Source organism: Ambystoma mexicanum, chromosome 6q, assembly GCF_040938575.1.
Source record: "Ambystoma mexicanum isolate Mex_15411 chromosome 6q, UKY_AmexF1_1, whole genome shotgun sequence".
Taxonomy (NCBI): Eukaryota; Metazoa; Chordata; class Amphibia; order Caudata; family Ambystomatidae; genus Ambystoma; species Ambystoma mexicanum.
Genome location: NC_090937.1, coordinates 1,171,464,604 through 1,171,489,705, shown reverse-complemented (window position 1 = coordinate 1,171,489,705; position 25,102 = coordinate 1,171,464,604). Strand labels below are relative to the sequence as shown.

Below are 25,102 nucleotides of genomic sequence, written 5' to 3'. Positions count from 1 at the left end.
TTGTCTATGTATTTTTCACTCCGCTGTTTTCGTCGTGGGATCCCTACGAATGCCGCCCATGCCCCACCCTACCCCCTCGCATTTATTCCCCTATACGTACACACTAAATATGGGCCAGATTTACGAAGCTAAAAGAAATGGCATCAGTAAAACTAAAATTACTAAACTCAAAAAACAGCTTAAGAAAAACTTAACCCAAAAAATGGCTTAAATTCTATTTACGCTATTTTTTTGAGCTTAGTAAATCGGCCCCATGTATGTGTTTTTCATCGCCTCAACGGAATTGAGTCAGACAAACTACAAACATTTAAAAAGCGGTTGACGAAACAATGGTAGTCTCATCTTTAAACATTATAAATGTGCATGCAAGCGGGCTGGCTGACATAGATAGTGTTACGGGTAAAATAAAATGCAAGAACTGTATACACATATGCTTGTATTTACACAGGAGAGCACCCATTTGATTTGTTGTTTGAGACCCTCCCCACAAGCAAACACATTTCAGCATGTGCATCTGGTGATTTCCTACACACAAATCAGTTAAAGCCACAAATATATACCATTTACACTCATGTGCGAAAAGGCAGCACACCAATTAAAATGCACATGGCTAATGTGTTTTTCAATATTTCTTAATAGCTTGAAGAAAGAAAAAAACACCAGTCAAGTTTGCTATTTATTTATTAAGTTGATAAAAAAAGTGCATAGTACAAGCCCTTTACCCTGGACCCAAGTTCTCAGTAAAAGATAAGTTTGAAATTCTGAATGGTAATTTTTTTTTTATTTGTTGGGCATCATTCAGGCATTTTAAGCTATACATGTACATGTGGTAAATCATGATTCTACTATTGTCTACCTGTATTGGATTATGTGCCATTTTACATGACCAAATAAAAAATCTTAGATCAGCAGCCTCGACAAGCAGGTCTTGCTAAGGTCTTAGAGACTATGGCACTATAAAATCCCTTCACCATCCCTTCCAAAGGATCATATTGGAAAGTTGGTAAATCTGGTTACTAAAATTGGCACAGTTTAAATACTATTCAACCCGCTAACCTCAGTTAAATCCTAGGCTGTATGACTGGAGATCTCAATAACTCTTAAACATAGCATATTCTACGTATAATTAAAAAAAGAGAATTAGATTGCAAATGACTGACAGTGTTGGTTCTAAAGTAAAAGCTAAACTATGTGAGTTGCTTTAAAATGAACCTGGAACAGTCCACCACTTGCTTCTAACATAGATAACGGTAAAAGACATATTAAAGAAAATACATTTCAAAACATGTTTAGGGCTTCAAGGTATGACATGGCACTGTGTATAGAACACTACAAACCCCTTATGAAGATGTGCATTAAAATATTGTGAGAGACCAGGTGCCAATGGCATTCATCTTGCAACGAACACTGCATTGCACCATGAGATAATAGTACTATAATAATAATGAGATCCAAGTACTGCCTACTACATTACAAATCCATCACCTCAATTTCATAGTTTTTCTATGTGCCATTATAAGGTATTCAGAGACTGCAAAATAAAGTATTTGGCAAATATACAAACTTAGCTGTGCAATGTAGATATGTTAAGCCTTAAGTTGGACATTCTAGAACTGCCAAAGGTATCATCGGTGACTCCAGCTATACCTCTTATTTCTTATACAAAGGATTGAAGAGCAGGTTGTTCAAACATATCAATGTTCTGAAATGAGCATGCCATACAAGCAGAGTGCCATAGCTTCCAAATGATTGCATGTACGTTTCTTCAACTTGCACATACCCATTAACATGAAGACTAACTCTACCTTATGTGTTATAGGTTTTCAATTACAATACTGGCACCTTGTCCAAGAACTGGATCACTTCCAAGCACTAGAAATTCTAGCACCCAATTCCTTACTGTTGCTGTACATGACAATTAAATGGGGCACAGCATTGAGAAAAATTGACACTATTGCAAACTTATGTTAAAAAAAGAACTATGGTAACAATGATCAGGGTGAACTGACAGACACCCGGCCACTGACTAAAGACCTGCAGTGTGAAGGGGTCTGAAGAAGTTCGAATGTGGGTTACACATACTCTCTGGTTCTGTACCATCTTTGATAAACACATATACTGATTAATATGTGGAAAACACCACAAAGTACAAGACACAAAGTAGCATTTGCATTTAAAACGTTCAGCAGAAAGTACTTGCCAAAACACATGTAGCAGGCTTGTAACCAGATGAACTTCTCCCACAAATCAATCCCAAATCAAACCTTCTAAAGCTCACCAGATCAGACACTGTACGTATACATTTTGCAGAATTATTTAAATATATATTTTTACAACAAACCTCCATTGCAGAACCTCAAGTTACTAGGACCTCTTGATGGTTTGATGAAAGAAATACGAGTAGACTAAACAGAGTAACTCACTGGGAACAAAGCAAGACAGAACTATAGAAATAGCAAATGATGGTTCAAAGGGGACGTTTAGATCATGCATGCTGGCAAACGTCAGATTTAAAAACTCATCAAAAAAAGCAACAGAAATGTTTACCATTGAACAATCTATATACTCCTACAGAAAAGTTAAAATTCTTTAGGGAGGTTAGCATCATTGCAGTATGTGTCACTCCAGTATCAGTAGCTCCCGTCATGACTTTTAGAGACAAAGCTTAAAGTGCTTCATCTTACTTAAAATAGACAGTAGATGAACACAATAGGTGCCATCATTTGAGAATATTCAACTTTGTACACCCTTCAATGTTTTCCTCATTTGAACTCTTCCCCTTGGAACCATTGTGGTTTCATCCTCCTCAAAAGATCTTTGCCTGTTTCAGAGCTGGATTTGGCTGTGAACTGACAGCCTTGCTCTGTTAATGCACACCATAAGAAGTACCCCTCCAAGTCCTGACAAAGTGATCTCAAAAAGTGAAACAGACAATGGATGTGTCTCTTTTAGCAGTAGAAACAAAAACACAAAATGATACAATCACAATGCGTGTGTGTCCTCAAACTTTTTTAGTGCAACAAAACACAATCCTTCTTTTTGTAACAGCCAACAAGTGTTTCGAGCTATGCTCTTCTTCTAGGGCTGATGATCCCTTGTGTACAGGATCCAAACTAATTAGTTCCAAACCAGGTGCATTCACTCATCACTTATCATACATCTCCTCGCAAATGAGGCACTGCAAATCACTGAACAACGCCTTTCAGTAGCAAACTCTAAACGCGTTGCAGAACTCGAAACACGTGTCAGCTGATCCAAAAAGATGGATTTTGTTTAGTTTCATTAAAAAAGTTAGAGGACACACGCGCAGTGTGATTGTATCATTTTGTGTTTTTGTTTCTATTTGCTGCAGACCTGAGCAGAGCTCCATGACTAGATACATTCTACTGCTGCGAGTTTGTTAATTATTTGATTGTGTACAATTGATGTCATTGTACAAGCGCTGGGATTTCCAGTTCTTTTCTGCTCTTTGGATACTCTTTTAGTAGTAGTCACGCGTTTGCAAAGCAATGTTTGTTCTTACAATTGTATTATGGAACAACTTGTCTTCAGGTCTTCCTCTGAAGCTTTTCAAATGGAAGAATGGTCCAGAATCGCTTAGCTAAATCTGATAGTATTAAATTGGTAAGGGAACAGCATTGCCTCAGGGGGGTCCTGACAGTGACCTTTAAAAAATAATATGCTTTATTTCGAGTTAAAAGGCACAGAATATATTGGCAACCTCTACTTTTGCTATAAGGCAGCTCATCAATTTTCTCTTGTAGAATGATCTTCCCTAATCTTAAGGAACTGCAAAATGCAGGCAGACCACTGGGAGCAAAAGCACTCATCACTATGGAGTTATTTCAACTAGAGCCCAAGAAGCAAAAAGGTCTACAACTAATTGTGTGTCCTTCTTTAACCAGGTTCTTTATTTCTAAACTTCTCTTCAAATGGACTTTCCCCAATCTGGGCTCATTTGCAATCTATTTTTAAGCGAACAAACGACTACAAATGGGGCTCAATAAAACCAGCAGAACATCATTCCTTTCCTTACTTTGCTCTTTCGCATTGTCAATGCATATGCATACAGCGGAATTGTAAACAAAACAGAACGGGGCAGAAGATTTCCTTCCAATCCTAATAGTATATATGGCAAGAAATTCTTAGATAGACTACAGAAAGCAATCAAGAGGAGGACCCTATTAGCACATCTAGGCATTCTTAACATGTTAGTAAACAAAATTTTCTGCATGTCGATCAGAACTTTTAACCTTTGCAAATTGTTGATAAAATTCTACGAATAATGTCTGTGCAAATTCACCCACACATTCTTGCAATTAAAAGATGCCAAACTCCCTAATCCTGTGACTTCACTATTTAGAGAATCACCATATAGGAAACACTTCCTTTTTTTTGTTACAGTATCTACAATTGTGTTCTACTATTATAACTGCTGACATTCTGTAACATCTTTACATTAACCTAGTTCACAACCCAAGAGTAACTTCTGTTCTTGCCAAGGTTAGGGATGCCCTGTGTTCAGCAATGTGCAGAAAGAAAGTATCCTTCGTTACTTTGGATTTAATACTCTATAATTAATCAAAAACAAAATGTTTATTTCAATTTTACATATTTACTGGATATTTGTCTAATATTAGATAATATTAATATCCAATATTAGATCTAACATTGATCTAAACATATCTGATGGTTAAGCAGCTGAATATGGCAATTGTGAGCAAGGGTGAAGCTGTAACCCACTTGAGGCACTGAGTGTGAACAGGGAAGACCACAGCACTACATGTGTAGTGAGGATTAAATGAAAACTGTGCCCAGTATATTGTTTATTCACAATAATGGGCAACTGCTTGTTTTCCAGTAATGTTATATAGATTTTCTTAACCTCTCATACTTCCTTCAAGTATTTGCTGCCCCCTTAGAATAGCTAAACCTCTATGTGAAAATGTACATTCTGTGTATTAGAATGTTAAAATCTGACATTCCCAGAAAACGGTATATGCCAAATCTCTGAAGATTTGCCAACAAACATATGACCAGTGAGAGTTTGATTTCCCTGGTGCTGTATAAACAGAAATATACACTTGCAGAAGGCTACATTTGAAGCGCCTTTCCTTCACTGACAGTAAGACTGCTTTGTACTGCTTATTTTACTTCTTCATCAAGTCGCTGTATGCATGCTGCTACTTGTGCAGTATGCAAATGCACAGTGCGCTTGACAGCACTTCGAGCAGGGAAAACAAAAAGGGTGGAAATATTAGATTTATTCACAAAAAAGAAGCATTTCAAAGTAGATTCAATGTGCTGGAGTTCTGAAAAGTGGAACCTTTCATTGCTTTGCTACCCTAGAACTATAAACAACTGACACTGACTTTATGCAGACAATTTGAACAAGATCTAGAAATGATGTTATGGACTATAAAAAGTGAGCCATTTTTTTTATTAGAAATAAGAGATCAGGTTTGAACTAGTCTTTTTACAGACTCTCTATTTGAGTGCAAAGTGCAGTTCTGACATACCAAATGCCTTAACATACTTAATTTACCAGAACTATATGTTTGCAATTCCTTATTCACAATTTTGTTTTTGAAAACCTTCACCTCAACGTTTTTTAAAAGATGATGTCGGTTCTAGCCCAGGCCAGCATTTCCTATAAAGCGGACATCACACAACAGCTCAAGATGTTTTGACATCATAATATGGCTCTAAAACTCTATTGTTTCCTGTGATTCTGGTTTCTAAAATACCACATTACAAATAGCTTTTTGGCCCAGATTATTACCATGGTAGAAGCATACCATGATCTCCATCAAAAAGAACAACCTTTTTGTGAGGAGCGAAAGGAGTAAGGCGCTTTGTGTATGACAATCACTTGGTCATCAGCAGACTGGATAGTCTACTGAAAACCTGGTACTTGTTGCTGTACATAAGCAGGTGTGCTGCTGAAAAATTAGAGCAGTATAATCAATATTGATCTGATAATTAGGTTCATATTACATTTTGTCAAACCATTGTAAATAGACATTCGGATCGGCACAAATGAAAAAGAAAGAATGGAACGTTTGAAGTTCTCTATGTATATCAATTCCAAAATTGATAAAACAACAAAAATAGTGACTAATAGAAGCGTGCAAGGTTCAAAGTATGTTTGAGCTGCAGAACTGTACCCTTTAATTCTGGTAAGCACTAATCTTGTATAGACCAATCAATTACTATAGATAAATCATTTTATAAAGAACTATCATTTTATCAAAGCTCAAAACTGGAATTATAAATTAAACGAAGCAAAACAAAGTAAAATAAGAATCGGACAACTAATTAAAGCCTGCAAATAAAGTTTCCTATGCAAATGCACAAAAGATAATAGTAATCCTCTTCCATGGGTAGTCGGCCGTGCTCGTTCATTTGGTCGTACAATGTCTTCTTTGTTTTTCTGATTGTTGTCTAGTCCACAGGTGGGGCTGGCGGTTCATGTCCTCGATTCTGTGAACAAAGAATTGGTTTGTTAAACCTTAAAAACGGAAAACCCTAAAGGAAATTCAAAATCAGGGATAAAGACATTTCTAGGTGGCTTAGTTATGCTGATTTTAGGCTTTTAAAAGAACATTCATGACAATCAACATTTCATTTTCTTCTTTTTGCATATATCGTTTTTTAAAATGTAATACACCAGAGAGAAGCAGAACATATAGTAGATGGTAAACAGCAGAGTTATTTGCCACAGTAGCACATGGTCTGTCTGAAAGTGCGGACTGAAACAAACTAGATGCAAAAAATACAATAAAAGGAAGAAACAGAGCCCCTCATTAAGGAATGTGGTATACCTCTGCATAGCTAGAGCCAAGCAACCAATGAGCTTTGAATCCCTTCAATCTTGACATGGTCCCAGTAACCTTTATAGGCAAGGTATTCCATAGAAACCCAAAGGCATAATTATACCACAGTGTCACAGAAACAAATTGAACATTAACAGTCTGGCAAAACAGCAGTACATTGAAGTCTGCCTTTAAATAGTCCACTATTGATTTATATACCTTTACGAAAACGAGCATGGTCTGCAGTGAGAGTATGAAGGCTGCCCTAGAGAGCCATTCATTCCTGATGTCTGTGCATCCATCGCAGAAGGGAGATATAGTCCTCTTCCAAGATGCTGAAATCTGCATCTTTGCCTCAGCAGTTAACATATGTAGAATGTTCCAGTTGCTGTTGCTAAATCTGGACTAATATGGGTCTTGCATCCTCAGGATCAGCATGTGGGGTTTATCTAGGACACTGCAAGCAATCTAGAATTTGATCTACTGCATTCAAGATTTCCTTCAAATTAAAATGAGATTTGGGCAAATCCACCACAAATGGAAAGCTGTGTCTTTCTCCCCGCACAGTTTCCAGCACAAATCCATATAGTAATTGTGCATCTTTTTTGTTTTCATAAAACGTTTTATTGACATTTTCACAATTTTTCCAACACAATGTTTCCCTCCCAAAGAGTCAGAACATCCTTGGTAAGCATTCTTTTCAATTGATCCTTGATTCATAACCTCGTACAGTCTTGCAACCTTGTTTTTATTCCACCAGGCCTAACAGGCTCATCCTCCTCGGGCACCAGTATGCCCTTGCCCCGTTTTGAAGAAACCCCAGGGTCAGTCCTCCATAAAACCTTGGTGATCACTTTGTAGCGAGTAGGTAGCCCATTCCAGTACTGCAAAGTTCCTAACTTTTCCCACCCATTCATGCTCAGTTGGGGGATCCTTTGATTTCCATTGATGCGCTACCCCCAGCCATCATCAGAATGACGCATATTTTACGCTCCGCTCTGGAGGACAGTTCTTCCAATTGTCCCTCTACCCCAATATGGACACACCTCTATTACCTCTTCCCTTCAGGCCCAGTGCCTCCCCTAGAGCTTCCCATATTACCTTGCAGTAATCCTGAATTAGAGGACAGTCCCACCAGATATGGTTCCAGGTCCCCACCATGCCACATTGTCTCCAGCAAAGATTAGATACTGAGAGATAGAATTTGTGTATTTTATCTTGGCGTTAGGTGCCATTGTAACATAAATGTAACCCATAATTCCTGGATTTGTAGCGATCTTGTTTGCTTGGGTATATTAGCCCACATATGCTTCCATTCTGTTGTCTCAATCTTTTGGCCTGTTACCCTTTGCCAGGGTGCCATGTATTTCCTTTCCCCTGGTTTCCTCACCCTGTTTGATAAGCGAGTAAAATGCCCCCAATAGGTGTTTGTCTCCGGATTCAGACGCTAGGCATTTCTCAAAGGGGGTTAAACTGCGCCTCGCTGCCTCCTTCATGGACGGCTGCATAAACCAGTGCCTTATTTGAAAGTATCTAAACCGCTCCTTTTCTTCCAATATAAAATCTGCCTTGCATTGGGCGAATGTTTTAATATCTGGACCAACAAACATGTCCCAGATCTTTTGGCAACCTCCTTCCCACCACACCCCGAAGCCCTTTTCTCCATATCCTGGAGTGAAATTTGGGTTGCCTAAAATCGGTGTAAATGGAGACGGAAATGTGGTGATTTGGGCCCGTCTTATTGCCTCATCCCAGGTGTCCCCTTCCACCGTCAGTATCCTACTGGAGTACATCTTTTTTGGTCTGTCTCCCCTTGGTTTCCAGAGTACCTCCTCTAGATTGTCCTCTATTACTGCCTTATCCATTGTCCTCCATATCTTTTCTGGGTCACCTTTCAGCCAGTACCTCATTATCCTTATTTGTGTCGCCATAAAGTATGTTTTAAGGTCCTGTTCCCCCATTCCTCCTCCACTTCTAGGCATCATCAGTACCCTTCTAGCTATCCTCAGTCTTTTACCGTTCCAGACAAATCTCCCAGTATGTTTTTGGACAGCCCAGTATAAGTAAGCCAGGACCTGGATGGGGAGAGTCATGAAATAATACAACAACTGTGATAAAATAACCAGCTTTATAACATTGATTCTACCCATCCAGGTTATAGTTAGTGGTCCCCAGTCAATTATGATATGGCATTTATAATGCACCTATAAACAAGTGTTTCAAGGCGCGACGAGGCAAGGGAGGGGGAACAAAGGGAGGACAGACAACGATCCTACTAGGCCAGGTGTCATTCAGATCACGCAAGTGCATGGGATGGGGGAAGGGTGGAAGTGCGGGGGTGAGGGGAAGGGACAGTGCAGTACATGGGAAAGAATAATAACAATAAGTAAAAGTAACGGCCAACAGGTGGCAAGTGCAAAGGTAATTGCAGACATCAGGTGTCAGTGCTGGTAGTGGGACTGTAGGGATACAGAAACAGTCCCTAAGTGCGGTGTTGCCAGGCCGGCAATGCTGGTGTGTGTGTGACTGGTGGGGGAGGGACCTGGGCCTGAGAACAAAGGGTGGCCAGGTAACCAGTGCAGATTCAGTTTCAGCCAGGAGGTCAGCAGGGGAGAGAAGGAGAAAAGGCAGAAGCAAAGAGAACGGTTTTTAGGTGCTTCCAGAACCGGAGATGGTTCTCCTCAAGTGCTTGGGGAAGCGACTGACCCTAAGGGAGTTGGAGGCGGATGAGCGAAGAGCTTGAGAGGGAAGATATTCAGGAAGAGAGAGTTGAAGGTATTGAACTTGATCCTCGCAGCCACTGGGAGCCAGTGCAGAAATTTCAGTCCAGGAGAGATACGATCCCTGGGCTTGAGGCCAAGGACAAGTCTTGCAGTCCTGTTCAGGATGAGTTGCAGAGAGTAGAGGCAGGCAGATTTAGAAAGAGACTGTTGCAGTAGTCCAGTCTAGAGAGAACCAGAGCTCTGGAGACAGTGAGCTTCTGGGGGAAGGAGAGGAAAGGTAGAATACCTCAGAGGAGGTGCAGCTGGTAGTGTGACTTCTTAGAGACGTCAGAGATGTGAGGAAAGAAGGAGAGTGTGGAGTCAAAGATGACCCAGAGGTTTTTAGCCTTGCATGTAGGAGCAGGAGGAGGGCCAAGAGCAGCCGGCCAGAGAGCGACAGGAAAGGAGGGAGCGGGTGTGCCGATGAGGGGAATCTCAGTTTTACTTGCATTAAGGCAGGGGTAATTGGCAGCAAACCACTCCTGGATAGCAGACAGACACTCAGAGATGAGAGACGGAGAAGAGGTGGCCGAAGATAGCATGAAAATGAGCTGAGTGTCATCCGCATAGCACTGAAAGTTGGGGCAGTGAGCGGCAATGTGGTGGGCAAGAAGTGCCAGTTGTAGGTTGAACAACCAGGGATAGAGGTTAGACCCCTGGGGGATACCACAGGTAGAGAAAAAGATAACGGAGAGGAAGGACCCAAGTTGCACCTGGGAGTTGGACCTTAGTTTGTTCTTTAATACTTCTAACAAGGGCATGTAATTGGCCCAATAGAACTCGTCCAAATTTCTAGTTGGCTTTATTCCTAGGTTGGTTATGTACATCTCGACCCATTTGTATGGAAGCGTGCCCTTGAGCCCCACTCCTCGGTCTCTTTCGGAATTGTGAGATTCAAAATGTCTGTTTTTTGGGGGTTTATTTTTAGCCCAGCTACTGGCTCGAACCGTATTATCTCTCTCTGCATTGCCAAGCGGGATCCCTCCAGAGTCATCAAAGTCAGCAGTATGTCATCTGAAAAAGCAGCTATCTTATGGACCTTTCCCCCAAATGGTACCCTACAATCTCCCCATTTGCTCTTATTGCCGCCAAAAGTAGTTCCAAATCAATTACATAGAGCAAGAGGGACAGGGGGCATCCCTGCTTAATACCCCTGTGGACCTTAATGGGCTCGGAATAACTGCCCATTTATTGCCAGCCTTAATGAAGGATGGGTTCTGGTAGTTGGCTTTTATCCTTGTTAGAGGTTTCTCGCCAAAGCCCATTTGCTTCATTGCAATAAACAAACCGCCACTCCACCCTGTCAAAGGCCTTTTCCGCATCTAAAGCTACTATAATTTCTACGATTTTCTTTTTGTTAGCCTTTTCTATAAGTAGAGATATCATCCCTGTGTTATCACTCGTCTACCTGCCACTGAGGAACCCTGACTGGCATGGGCCAATTATGTTTGGAAGGATTTGCTCTGGGCGATTTGCCAGGACCTTTGTAAAAAATCTTTGCGTCCGCTTCCGTTCCTTCCAGCTCCTTGCCCCCCTGCACTGGAACTCTTTAACTCTCTCTATCCGCATTATTCCTTCCTTCTTCTCAATCCGCACATCCCTTAAATCTCTCCTTCTCCATTCTCCGCCATGAAACCGCTTCCCCCTCCTGCCCCCCTCCTTCCTTCCTCTCTCCCCTTGATCATTTCCTTCCTCTCTCCCTCCTCCCCACTCCCATCCTTTCCCCCTCCCCTCCTTCTGCTCCTCCCCCCTCCCTCTCCTCCCTCTCAGTTCTACTGCTAAGTTTCCCCTCTTCCCTCCAGTTTAATTGCTCTTCTCACTGTTTTGTTGGACTGATTCATAACTGAATGTTGCTTTCACTGTTATTGTTTTATGTATCATGTTGTTTTGATGTACAGCGCTTTGGCGTAAGGCACTTTATAAATAAAATAAAATACAAATAAAATACAAATACATTAATTAGGGCTATCGGCCTATAAGAGCTGCATACAGTCATGTCTTTGCCTTCTTTTGGGAGTAGGACTACTTTTGCCTCTTCCATGGATGGTGTAATATAAAATTCTGCGCTTAAACCGTCCAGGCCGGGGGACTTATTGCTCGGTAGACTTATAATGACAGTCTGCACCTCGTCCGGTGTGATTTCTCCCTCTAGCACTCTCTTTCCTGTTCTGTTATCTGAGCCAATTCTCCTGCTCCTATATAGTCCTTTTGGCACTGTTCTAAAGGATTTGCAGAGCTGTATAGTACTGTGTAAAACCTCGAAAACTCCTGGGCGATATCTTTGGTGTCCATATTGGTCACCACCCACCCCACCTTTATTTTTGTGATTGTTTTAGCCTTCTCTTCCTTTCTCGCCATTCTGGCCTAAAGTCTAGCAGTGTCATGGCCACTGGGCAGGAACCACAGTTCACACTTTTTTCCTTGGGCACGTATTATTCCTTCTCACATTAAGCCTCCACGTGCTTGTGGGAGGAGGAATCAGGAGAACCCATGCAAGATGGACAGTGGTAAAGAGCCCAGAGATATCATAAAAAGGTGCCCAGGAATGCTATGCTGCAGCAGATGCAGCTATATGTCACCCACAAGGCATATATGACCCCCCCCCCTAAGGATTGCCAGCTTTGGGAGCACAAAGGTACAAAAATGCCCCAAGCGCAGGGAGGTGAATGCCAGGATGATCCATATGTTCTGGGCCTGCACGGAGGTGGGAAAATTCTGGGGGGGGGGGAGGTCAAGCTACGACTGTCTGAGAAGGGAATTAAGCTGGATGTGGAATCTGTATGGAGAATAGCCATGGGATGGAAAGCAGCTCACAGACCCCAATTAGAGGTTTGGTGGAATGACCTTTTGAAATGGGCAGATGCTGAGACCATAGCATGGTATGAGGCAGCTAGTAGCGGGGGAGAAGAAGAAGTGGGGCCACTTATGGCATGGAGACAAATGGTTGCCACACTGTCGGGATCCTCCCTTGTCGAATCCAGCGAATGCGATATGTCCGAGAACGGCGAGGGAGCCTAGCCCCCTGAGAATAGAAATCTGTTGAACTGAGGAGGAAGCTCGAGTTAAAGGGGAGGGGGGAGGCAGGAGGGGGGATGATAGTAACAATTGACATGTAAATTATTGCGATGTAACAAGTTACCGGAAATGTCGGGTGTGTTGGTTATGTTTTGTATGTTGTAAAATTTATTTAAAAGTATTCAAAAGCCCACGTGCTTCTGAGCCCGGGCATGGCCATAGGAATACATGAAGCTGCACGTGCAGCATCCTCTGGGAGTGGCAGAGTGGAACTATCTAGCAGAGTAAGGGGGCATGGCCGGGACCAGGCTATTTCAGCCTGCCCCACCCGCAGGCCAACGCTTTGCGTTATTCTGCTCAAGCAGCGTAACGCTCACCGATGCCTGAGAAGCATCTTACCTGTTTTCCAGCGAAACCATCACGGAGAAGTATCTTACCTGTTTTTCCAGCGAAACCATCACAGAGAAGCATCTTTCCTGCTGAGTCAGCAAAACCATTGCAGAGGTGGAATGGAATACAACTGCCGGCAGCGCGCCTTACCTGATCCACAGCTCGGATACCAACTCTGGAGTTCTACACGGTCAGCTTCCTCGCGGTTGCAGGCGTCCTCCATCCGCCGACAGGACCACGCACCGCAACTCTTCTCCAAGTGCTGCCAGACTATACCTGCAGGAGGAAAAGAACAAACAAGGTTAGAAACTTCATAAGGACATTTGCTAAGGTTGCATGCCATTTCATCTAGCGCTTACCTTAAGACTCCAACTTATCTTCCTGGGGACACTTTGGGCCCTCCATCGGTACAGCGGCTCCGCTGGGCCTCCATCAGCTATAAGGGAGAAAGAGACTTTATTAAGGATACAAACTTAAATCATGTGACAAGACTTTAATAACTAATAAGAACAATAATCATCACTAAAAACACCTACCTTCAAAGTGGTTCGGTCACAGCCGCCTGGGCCGCCACATCCATGGACCAGTGAAGCAACTGCGTATTTTTGAAGCGCCCCTGCAGGAAGGAGAGCTCGCCCTAACAATATATCAGGCAAGCCTATATGGGTAAACGTGGACTCACTTCATTTTGGCACGAAAGGTCCGAGGGGAGTCACAATACCTCCACACCCTTCTCATTGCCTCTCTTGTTCTCGCAGGGGCAGTACCAGCATCCAGGGCAGTGTACTTGGCAGCAGCTGGGGAGAGAACAAATCCAGGGGAGCCGAATCCAGGGAGGGCTCCAACCGTGCCCCAACATCCCCGCAGAGACCAGGTGAGCGTAACAGAACGCGAAGCCACTCTGAATCTCTGACTGGGCGTTATGGAAACCGACCAGTTGGCCCAATTACTAGAGGAATTGCAGGCTGAAGTCCACGCTTCTAGACAAGAGACCAATGCCTTGCGAAGGGACTTAATTGTAGCTCGGGAATGCACTGAAGACTTGGCACAGCAAATGGTCCAGACACATGCAGGGCAGGTTCCGCTACCTGGGATGGCACAACCTCCTACGCAGCCGTCACCGCCGTTCAAGGTGGTGCTCCCGGGGGCAGTGCCGCAAGCCCCACCTGAACATTTCACCCGTCATCCAAACAAATATGCAATATTTATGAATCAATGTCTTCTTCACTTTCTGTGCCGTCCTGGGGCCTTTCCAAACGATAGCGCACAAGTTGCTTTCGTTCTTTCCTATTTAGGAGGAAGTACAGCAGACTGGCCAATACCATTAGTGAACCAGGATGATCTTCTGCTCCGAAACTTTGGGGATTTCCAACTGGAAATGGAAAAGTTGTTTGCTAGACATACCCAATGCCAAGCCTTGGACATTGAACTGTTGTCCCTCAGATAAGGTAGTCAAGACTTGCTTACCTATATTGCCACCTTCAATCACCTCGTGGCGCAGACAAATTGGCCGGAAGAAAAGAGGACCACGCTCTTTTATCGGGGATTGCGTGGGGAATTAAAAGATGTGCTAGCCCAAGTGGTTAATCCTCCTGAAGGATGTGCAGAGTATGTCAATCTGACTGTACAACTTGATGACAGGTTGAAGAATCGAAGATTGGACCGCTCAAGGAATGAAGGGAGGTCCGTCTATATGCAACCCCTGGACAATTCAGCCAAAGCCCATGAACCAGTTTAACCAATGCAGATCGGAGGATTACGTGCTCCTATCTCCAAGACGGAGCGAGAGAAAAGGAGACAGCAACAACTATGTTTATACTGTGGAAAAGCAGGACATTTCCTTCGAGAGTGCCCCATTAAATCCCCCAAAAGAATTGTAGGAACAACTGACAATGCTAATGAAGAAAAGGACCAAAATCAGGAAAACTCTAGCACCCCTCAAGTGTAGGGCTCCACTTGTCGAGCGAAAAGAAGGAATCTGTACAGACCTCACACCTGGTCATCCCGGTACTTTTGGTCAACCATCAGCAACCCACAAAAGTACAGGCCTTGGAGGCATATATTGATAGTGGGGCAGTGGGAAATTATATTGATCAAAATCTGGCCGAACGAATAGGCCTCCCTCTTCAGCAAAAGCTCAAGTCAGAAAACGTCACAGCAGTGGACAGGTCTCAACTGTCATCCGGCCCTGTGACGCAACATCCTGACAAAGTCATGCTGATATGTCAGGGTGGCCATTGAGAAGACATTACCTTCGACCTTATTGGAGCCCCCCAGTTCCAGATCTTAGGAATGCCGTGGCTGGAAACACATAACCCAAGGATCGACTGGCGAACAAGACATTTCCTCCAGAATGCACTAACATTTGCTTCCACCAGGAAGAGAAGAGCAAAGAACTCAAAACTAAATCTATCTTGGGACTCTGACTCTCTACCCCCGGAGTATCTGGATTATCAGGATGTGTTCCAGAAGGAACAAGCAAATATTCTGTCTCCTCACAGGCCTTACAACTGCCAAAATCGATCTGGTACCGGGGGCACACATTCCATGCAGTCAAATTTATGCTCTAACTGAGCAGGAAAATCAGCATCTGAAATCTTACTTGGACCAGTACCTGGCTAATGGTTTTATCCGCCCGTCTAAGTCCCCTGCCTCTTCATCTCTATTCTTCGTACCCAAGAAGGAAGGTGATTTGAGAACTTGTATAGACTATAGAGCACTGAATCAAATCACCGTAAAGAACAGGTATCCCCTACCACTTATCCCGAAATTGCTCAATCAAGTAAAGAACGCCCAAATGTACACTAAATGGGATTTACGAGGGGCCTACCATCTTGTGCGGGTTAAAAAGGGGGACGAATGGAAAACGGCATTCCGAACCAAATAAAGGCTTTTCAAGTATCAGGTCATGCCCTTAGGATTATGCAATTCACCCGCCGCATTTCAGTTCTTCATGAACGATGTACTTCACAAATTGTTGGACGTGTGTGCACTCGTGTACATTGATGACATTCTCATTTACTCTGTGTCCAAGGAAGATCACGTCACCCATGTAAGAACAGTTTTGGAAAAGCTACGTCAACACCGGCTGTTTGCCAAATTGGAAAAGTACTCTTTCCACATCACAGAAGTGAAATGTTTGGGCTTCATGCTTACCCCACAAGGTGTTTACATGGATACCTGCAAGGTGGACGCAATTCTACAATGGCCATCACCAACATCCATCAAAGGAGTGCAAAGTGTACTCAGATTTGCCAACTTTTACCGACGATTTATTCCCGGATTTTCGCAAATATTCCATCCAATCACTTCCTTATTAAAGAAGAATAAAAGATTCCTTTGGTCTCCCGAGGCAAAAAAGGCCTTCCAGGAACTGAAAAAGGCCTTCACTTCAGCACCAGTTCTTCCGCATCCCCGTCCTGACCTGCCATATGTGGTCGAAACAGACGATTCGAGTATTGCCATGGGAGCCGTCTCATCACAGAGAGATCCGGGTACTGGACAACTGCATCCCATAGCCTTCTGGTCCCGTAAGTTCTCTGCGCCAGAGTTAAACTACGCAATTACCGACAAGGAACTATTGGCGATCAAAGGGGCCTTCAAGACATGGAGACACTATCTTTTAGGAGCCAGGCACACGGTCACGGTGATTACAGATCACCGCAATTTACAATATTTAAAGACATCCAAGGCCCAAGCCACGTGCCAGCTCCGCTGGGATCTTTTCTTTGCAGAATATGATTTTGTAATTACATACAGACCAGGACTGTGAAATGGGAAAGCCGACGCCTTATCCCGCATGGGAGAAGACAAGGAAGCCCTTGCAATATCAGAGCCTGTGGCCATTATAACCGAAGAACAAATTCAGAACCAAATCGCTGCAACCTTTTGTTTGGAGGAATTGAAAACTGATCTTCGATCTCGGATGAACCCAACTGCACAACAGGAATGGCTAGCTCAAGGAGACCAATACTCCATCAAGGACGATTTGCCCTATTTCCGAGAAAGACTATATATATCGAAGATAAAACCTTGCAAAGACAGATAATAGCAAATTACCATGAATCACTAGTGGAAGGGCATCCTGGGATCGCCAAGACTCGGGCCAAGATCCAAAAGTGCTATTGGTGGCCAACCTGGCGAAGAGACATTGCCCAATACATCGCAACCTGCGGTGTGTGCACACAAAATAAATCTCAGAAATAAAGCCCCGCAGGGTTATTACGTCCTTTAGCGGTACCACCTGCACCATGGCACACACTGTCGATGGATTTTATTACCGATCTTCCCCCCTGCAACAGGTTCAATACAATTCTGGTTATTGTGGACTTGTTCTCCAAGATGGCCCATTTTATTCCTTTGAAGGGGCTTCCAACTGCTTCCGCACTTGCCACTGTGTTTTTGGAGCAGGTTGTCAAATTACATGGCTTCCCGTCGGTGCTAATTTCAGATCGCGGAACACAACTTGTTTCTGCTCTCTGGAGGAGATGCTGCAAAATAGCCAAGATTGACCTCTGGGTATCCACGAGTCACCATCCCCAAACCGATGGCCAGACCGAAAGGACCAACCAGACCTTAGAGCATACCTCCTGTGCATGCTGCAACAAACTGAAGAGCCTTGGAAAAACCTTCTCTGGTTAACAGAATTTGCCTACAACAACTCAGTCTACACTAGCACCGGACAGACCCCGTTTTAAACAGTCCAAGGTCGTCACCCTAGAACATCCATCTTTGATTCTCCTGACGAATTGGAAATGCCAGCTGTCAAAACCTTACACGAGACTATCTCACGAACTCTAAAAGAGGCCATAGAGACACTTACCAAGGCTAAAGAACAACAGAAAGTTTGTGGATAGGCACCGAAAGGAATCCCCAGATTACCAAGTTGGGGATAAAGTTTGGTTGGCATCCAAGAAAATCCCATTGAAAGGACCTTGAGCCTTCCGCCCTACGTACTTGGGACCCTATCCCATCAGGGCCATTATTAATCCTGCAGCCATGAAATTGGATTTACCAACTAACATGCGGATCCATCCGGTATTCCACGTCTCCCTCTTGAAACCAATGAAGCCAGATACTCAGATTGAAGCACCACCCAAGCCAGATGTCATAGAAGGGGAACCGGAATATGAAGTCAAAGACATTTTGGATTCTAAGGTAGTACGATCCAAACTGTGCTATCTAATTCATTGGAAAGGCTATGGACCGCAAGACCGAACTTGGGAGCCCAGTGAATTTGTCCATGCCCCACAGCTAGTTAGACAATTTCATTGTAACAACCCCACCAAACCAAGACTAGGAGGGAGGACAATTGTGAGGGGCCTTGAGGGGGGAGTGCTGTCATGGCCACTGGGCAGGAACCACTGTTCACCCCACCTAAAGGGTCCAGTTGGACACAGTCCTGGCGCCTTTGGCACCAGGCTCATAAGAAAGTGTGCTCTGCACACTTTTTTCCTTGGGCATGTGTTATTCCATCTCACATTAAGCCTCCACGTGCTTCTGGACCAGGCATGGCCATAGGAATACATGAAGCTGCACGTGCAGCATCCTCTGGGAGCGGCAGTGTGGAACCATCTAGCAGAGCAAAGGGGCGTGGCCGGGACCAGGCTATTTAAGCCTGCCCCGCCCGCAGGTCAACGATTCGCGTTATCCTGCTCAAGCAGCGTAACGCTCACCGCCGCCTGAGAAGCATCTTACCTGATTTCCAGCTAAACCATCACGAAGAAGCATCTTACCTGTTGAGCCAGCAAAACCATCGCGATGGCGCAACTTACCTGTTTTCTCCATCAGAACCAGCAGAATCATCGCTGAAGCGTCTCTTACCTGCTTGCAGTGACTCCACCCGCGATCGACCAGAGCGCACTTGCTTGGTTCTTGGAATACAACTAGCGGCAGCGCGCCTTACCTGATCCGCAGCTCGGATACCAACTCTGGAGTTCTACGCGGTTAGCTTCCTCGCGGTTGCAGGCGTCCTCCATCCGCCGACAGGACCACACACCACAACTCTTCTCCAAGTGCTGCCAGACTATACCTGCAGGAGGAAAAGAACACACAAGGTTAGAAACTTCCTAAGGCCATTTGCTAAGGTCGCGCACCATTTCATCTAGCGCTTACCTTAAGACTCCAACTTCTCTTCTTGGGAAAGCTTTGGGCCCTCCACCAGTACTGCAGCTCTGCTGGGCCTCCATCACCTATAAGGGAGAAAGAGACATTATTAAGGATACAAACTTAAATCATGTGACAAGACTTTAATAACTAATAAGAACAATAATCATCACTAAAAACACCTACCTTTAAAGTGGTTCGGTCACAGCCGGCCTGGGCCGCCACATCCATGGACCAGTCAAGCAACTGGGTCATCTTGAAACGCCCCTGCTGATGAGAAGCAGGAAGGAGAGCTTGCCCTAACAATATATAAGGTGAGTCTATATGGGTAAACGCTTACCTCATTTTGGCACAAAAGGTCCGAGGGGAGTCACGATACCTCCACACCCTTCTCATTCCCTCTCGTGTTCTCGCAGGGGCAGTACCAGCATCCAGAGCAGTGTACTTGGCAGCAGCTGGGTGAGAGAACGAATCCAGGGGAGCCGAATCCAGGGAGGGCTCCAACCGTGCCCCAACGTCCCCGCAGAGACAAGGTGAGCGTAACAATCAGATTTATTGGCCTTGACATAGTATTTCTGTTTTAGAAACATTAATGATTTTTCTGCTGCCTGCGCGTGTATAATCTCCAATTGGCCTTTTATAGCTCTATAGTCCTTTCTTGTTTCCCCACTCGCTCCCACTCCCATCCTGGCGATTATGCTCTTTAGTTTTCCCTCCAAGTCTCTTTCTACCAGTCTTAATTCCCTATTTCTGTGGGCCTTTATTGTAACGATTTTCCCCCCTAATTGTAGCCTAGAAGGCGTCCCACCTCATTTGCACTGATTAATCTTCTATGTTGTTGTCTTCAAAGAAGCTTACAATCCCCTCTTTCAACTCATTCCTGTCACGACCCTCAGCCCTGATCCCCACTGGGGACAGCACATTGGCCAGGTGGAATCAGGACTCGGATCGCTTATAAGGCCTGGCATCCACTTCTCAGGCCCTCTTGGGGCCAGTCCTGGCGCCTTTTGCGCCAGGCTCATAAGCAAAGATAGACATCTGCTTGTGGAACTACCTTTTAGGGCTTTCAGTCAACATGGAGGCATCCACATGATTCCTAGAACCAAGCTATGCGGTATGGTGTTTTGGGTGTGGTGGCCTAGGGACTACTTTACCTGGACTACTTTGCAGTGGCTATTTAAACCACACCCGAACAAGATAACACGCTTTGCGTTACTTTGCTACTAGCAGCATGACGCTCACCGTGTCCAGCTTTCTCACGAGTCTGACGAATTCCGGACCTGCAGAAAAGCCAAGAACATCGTTAGCAGCAGAATCTTACCTGTAATCTCCATCCTTCACTGCTCGCAGATCCTGGGCAGCTCCGCTTGAACAGTTGTTTACGCCCGATCGAAGGACCTGAAAAAGGGAGAAAGACATTATTAAATGAAGTAGAAGAGACATTACAACCACAAAGTGCTTATAGACTTACCTGGCTGGCTGATTTTCGACTGGCAAAGCTCCGGAACGCCATCCGCGCTGGGAGCACACCGCGACCTACAAAAAAAGAGAAAAGCACAGGTCAGTGAAGACAGGACATCACTGTGCTGCGCAAAGTGCTTCCTTACCGCATCATAGCGCTTTGGTGCGCCATCGTTTACCGGCAAGAACCAGCCTACCCAGTTCTCCAAGCGGAAACTCCGCGCACCTAAGGGTGATAAAAAGAGACATTTTAGAACAGTGAAAAGGCATGCAAGAATAACAACTTCATAACCTCGCAATAAGATCTACCTGAAAGACATTACCAGGGCCGCAGTCCGTGAAGTAACTGGACAGCGCGCGCCCATCATAGACAACGCGCCCCTGCCCAGAGAGCAGGATGGAGAGCACACCAATTCCGACAACCAGGTGAGAAGAGAACCCGGAGGGGCTGCAATCACAAAGGAGGTGGGAAAAAACTTACCTTGGTCGTCCAGTCCTAACGTAGTCTTCATTTCCAGGCGGAATCCCATTGACACCGAGAACCACACCAGGGAACCATTGAGAAGGGCATCGGCGACCAACTGGCTGGGTGGCGTCCCCGTGGATACCAGGTGAGCGTAACAATTCCTCAGAACCTCGTCCCTAAACAGGAACCAGGGTACCTCCATTTCCAGAGTCCCATAGGGCTCAATGGGAATGGGGAGGATGCCAACAACGGGCCTGTTAATGACGGGCCCGTTGTTAGCATCCTGGCCTGCTAGCGGGTCCCGCTTTTCACGTCTGGTCAGACCAGACGTGAAAAGCGGGACCTGCTAGCAGGCCTCGTAATAGGGCATTCCGTAATGAACGGTGCCGGTCCCGTACCGGCACCGTTCATTACGGGAGCGCCAGGGTCCTAATGAGGCCCCATATGTCCAGTGGGGCTAGCCTCTCGGCTTTCTCTAATAGTGCTTTCTGCTTTTAACGGTTTCCCATGGGCACTTTTGGTTTTCGTGGATCTGTCCATTCTGTGTCCCAAGGCATATTAAAGTCCCCTGTTGGGATTATGGGGCCCTTCGCAATTTTCTCTAGTCTAGCCAGGGCACATTGGATGAAAGGATGTTGACCCATATTTGGGGCATAGATGGCTGCTATTGTATAGCCCTCCACCTCCCTTTTAAGTTTAAAGCTAGGTATCTCCCTTGGGTATCCCTATCCGTATCAGTCACTATAAGGTCCTGGTTGTTTCGAATAGCTATCAGCACTCCCGCCTTCTTATTCTGTTCTGTGGACTGGCAGATTTGAGGAGAGTCTTACAATCTCATACGGTCCCTGGCCCGAGTCTGTACGTGGGTCTTCTGTAATGTTAGATCGGGTCCCTCCTGCCGTATGTACCTTTTCAATTTTTTCCTCTTCAATGGGGAGTTTAGTCAGGGATATAATACCTAGACTATTGAGACTATCCATTTTCGAAGGAGTATTTAGCTTTTCTATGCCACCTCTCCTTTTCATGGTCGGACATCCCCCCCTCTCTCCCCACTCAACCTCTGTGCCCTCCCTCCCCCGTTCCCACTCTCTGTCCCTGTTACGCTCACCTGGCTCCCACAGAGGCGTCGATCTGAACTGGACAGCTGCGGTCTTCACCAATGTGACGCGTAGGGCCGAGATGACGGACTGGACTGGCCCACCTAGCTTTGTTTGCTTGGCCCGTAGGAATAGTCTTCTGATGGTTTGAAAAGATGAGCTCTCCATCCTGCATTGAACGCAGGGGTGCGTTGATAACCAGTTGCTTCACTGGCTCGAAGGAAATGGTGAGTTCCAGAACAATATTGACTCCGAAAAGTATGTAGTTCGTAAGAGTTCATATGTCTGACTTTCACTCTTGTCCGATTCCTTGCAGTTGGCAGCTTCACCCCAGCGAAGGGTTCCTCGTGGTAGCTAACGGAGTTCAGGTAAGGATTTGGCTTATCCTACACAGTTCAATAAAATAAGGCCAGAATGTAACCTGTTGCTTGTTTCCTTATTCAGGTGTGGAGAGAAAATATGAAGTTCGGGGATATTATGCCTCCGCCGGTAAAATTAGGTAAGTCTATTGCGGTGAGAAGAGTTCCCCATATTTGTCCCGTTGTCTTACCTTGTTGTCCTTTTGGTCCCCATAGGGGCCGGGGTATGGCGAGGATGCAATGGAGACTGCGCCGGCCCGTGAAGTTGCCTCTGTTTATTTCCTTGGCTCACCATGGCTCTTCTTGTGTCCTCTTAGGTGCCAGGATGCGGCAGGAACGTGCAGAAGGATGCAGTGGATCGTGAGGATGCTGCGGTGGATCGTGAGGATGCTACGAAGGCCGGTGAGTTCAGCACAGCGCTGCAGCAGGCGAGGCGGCGCGCGTAAAATGATTCTTTCTTCTAACTCGAAGGCGCGGTGGATCCGGAATTCAGGTAAGGGTCGAAGGTTTGCTCTTATTCTAATCTTTTCTCCTTCTGTTCCTCCCTTTTTCTAGGAGCTGCAGACTCAAGGCGGGCTTGGCAGAAGACTGGATGCAGGCTTGCAGACACGGTGAGCGTTACGCTGCTGGATACAGAATAACGCGAAGCGTGTGCTGGTCTTCGGGCGTGGTTTAAATAACCCCCAAAGTAGTCCCAGGTAAGTATTCCTCCCCAGCCCCACCCAAGTAAAAAAAAATAGTCACTAGATAAAATAGTCCCTTCCAAGCCTCAATTGGCTTGGAGCTCTGCAGCATGGTCTGCACCAGGTAAGTTTGCAGCATGGTCTCCATCAGGTAAGTTCTACTCTATGAGCCCGATAGGCGCCAGGACCGCACCCAAACAGCCCCTAGCAGGGGTTTTTGGGCTTGGTCAAAATAACATGATGCCTGCTAGTGGGGTTGCTGGACCTGGTCTGGTTCCCCGGGGGTAGGCATCATGACAGTCCCCTCCCCCTGGCTGGAAGGGCTCAACAGGCCTCTAGCCCCCACCCGAATCTCCTCCTCAGCAACTGAGCCCCTTACACCTCACAGCCTGCCCAGCAGCGGGTACCCCCAACTCATTCCAGATTCCATTTCCACCTCCTCCGTCCGCTCCGGGCCTCTTGTGTCAATTCATTTGTTCGCCCTCCCCAGGCCTACTTTTTGCTAAGCCCTTTGTACCTTGGTGTCCTTTTTACAATAATCTGTCCTTCACTGGAGATGGCATCCTCCCTCATTTCCCTCTGGTAGCTGGTCCTTTCAGTTGGGGTTGGTACCCTCCACCCCCTTCTTATTCCACTTTGGTTTTACCACTGTTGACCATTCCCAGCTCTTGAGCATGATTTGAACCTTTGATTGATGGGCCCTTGTGTCCTGGTCTTCTTCCTCAATCCCCAAAATCCTCAATCCTTCATAGGAAGTGATCTGTTATTGCTTCCCCTGCCATTTGAATACTAAACCAAATGGAAACGTCCATCTGTATCTGATATCCTTGTCTCTAAGTGCCCGAACGACGGGGGCCATTTTCCTCCTTTTGGCCTAGGTTGTCTGGGCCAAGTCTTGCAAAAGCATCAGTTCAGCCCTGTTGTATGTTATTTCTTTGGCCTTCCTTTATAGTTGTAAAATCTGCTCCTTGATTCTATAATCTTGCAATGCAGCCAGAACGTATCTGGGCCGTGCCTCTGGTTCCACTCTGAATTCTGTTTATTCTCACCACTAGCTTTTCCTCTGTATCTAGTATGTCATCGAAGATGCCTTTCACCACTGCTTCAAGATCTTTATCTAGAACCTCCTTAGGCATGTTTTTGATCCGAATGTTTGATCTCCTCAACCTATTCTCTAAATCCTCTGTCTGAAGCTCTAGGTTGTCAATTGCGATTTCCATTTGCTCTACCCAGGTCTCGGTTTACCTTGAGTCTTCAGTCAGTTCTTGTATAGCTTTCTCATTTGTGCCCACCCTTTCCTCCATTTTATTCACATCTTGTTTTATCTCCTGGAGCGCTGCCGTCATTTGTTTCTGAAATTCTGTCCCCAAAGTCTGAAATATTGTTTAAGAAGTGACTGCGTCACATTTTGGTCTTGGCCTTCATCTATTTGGGGCTCTCCCTGTTCCGTTTGCTCTTGGCCCGCTTGGGTTTCCTGCAGGGAGGGCACCTCTTTGCGGTTCCCTGAAGGGAGGGCACCTCTTTGCCCCACATTCTCTGAAGATTATTCTCGGGGGTTTTCCTGGGACCCTTCAATGTTAGCAGTGGGTCTTTTCCCCCTGGTCTTAGACATTGTGGCTTGTCGCAGTCCTTCAGTCCTTCCTGTGGGCCTGTTCCCTCTCTAATGCCTGGAGCCCTGCCGGATATAGACTCTTCCCTACTTCCCTCTTATTGTGTGGGAAATATGCTTTATCCCTCCGCACTTCTTGTTTTCCTTGTGGAAAAAGGAATGGCTTTCCAAATGTAAAACCTCTAGTGAGCTGTGTTAGTTTATCAGTTAGGGGGACTATGTGTTTATGTGTGTTTATTATTTGATAATGCGCACAAAAAACCCAGGGGTAGCCGGGCGCAGCAGGTACAAGGTTACTTAAGCTTGGGTTGCATACAGGGAAAATAAGAAGCATATCAAT

General features: G+C 45.2%; 1 protein-coding gene across 2 annotated transcripts in view; it reads right to left on the bottom strand.

Moving 5' to 3' along the window:
• Window positions 1-663: 663 nt before the first annotated feature.
• Window positions 664-25,102, bottom strand: part of SMIM14 (small integral membrane protein 14) — an 821,041-nt gene continuing 796,602 nt past the window's right edge. For both annotated transcript variants that reach the window (XM_069631778.1, XM_069631777.1), the window contains one exon: window positions 664-6,483. In XM_069631778.1, coding sequence (XP_069487879.1) covers window positions 6,445-6,483 — 39 coding nt within the window. In that variant the 3' untranslated portion in view covers window positions 664-6,444. The remainder of the gene's footprint in view (window positions 6,484-25,102) is intronic.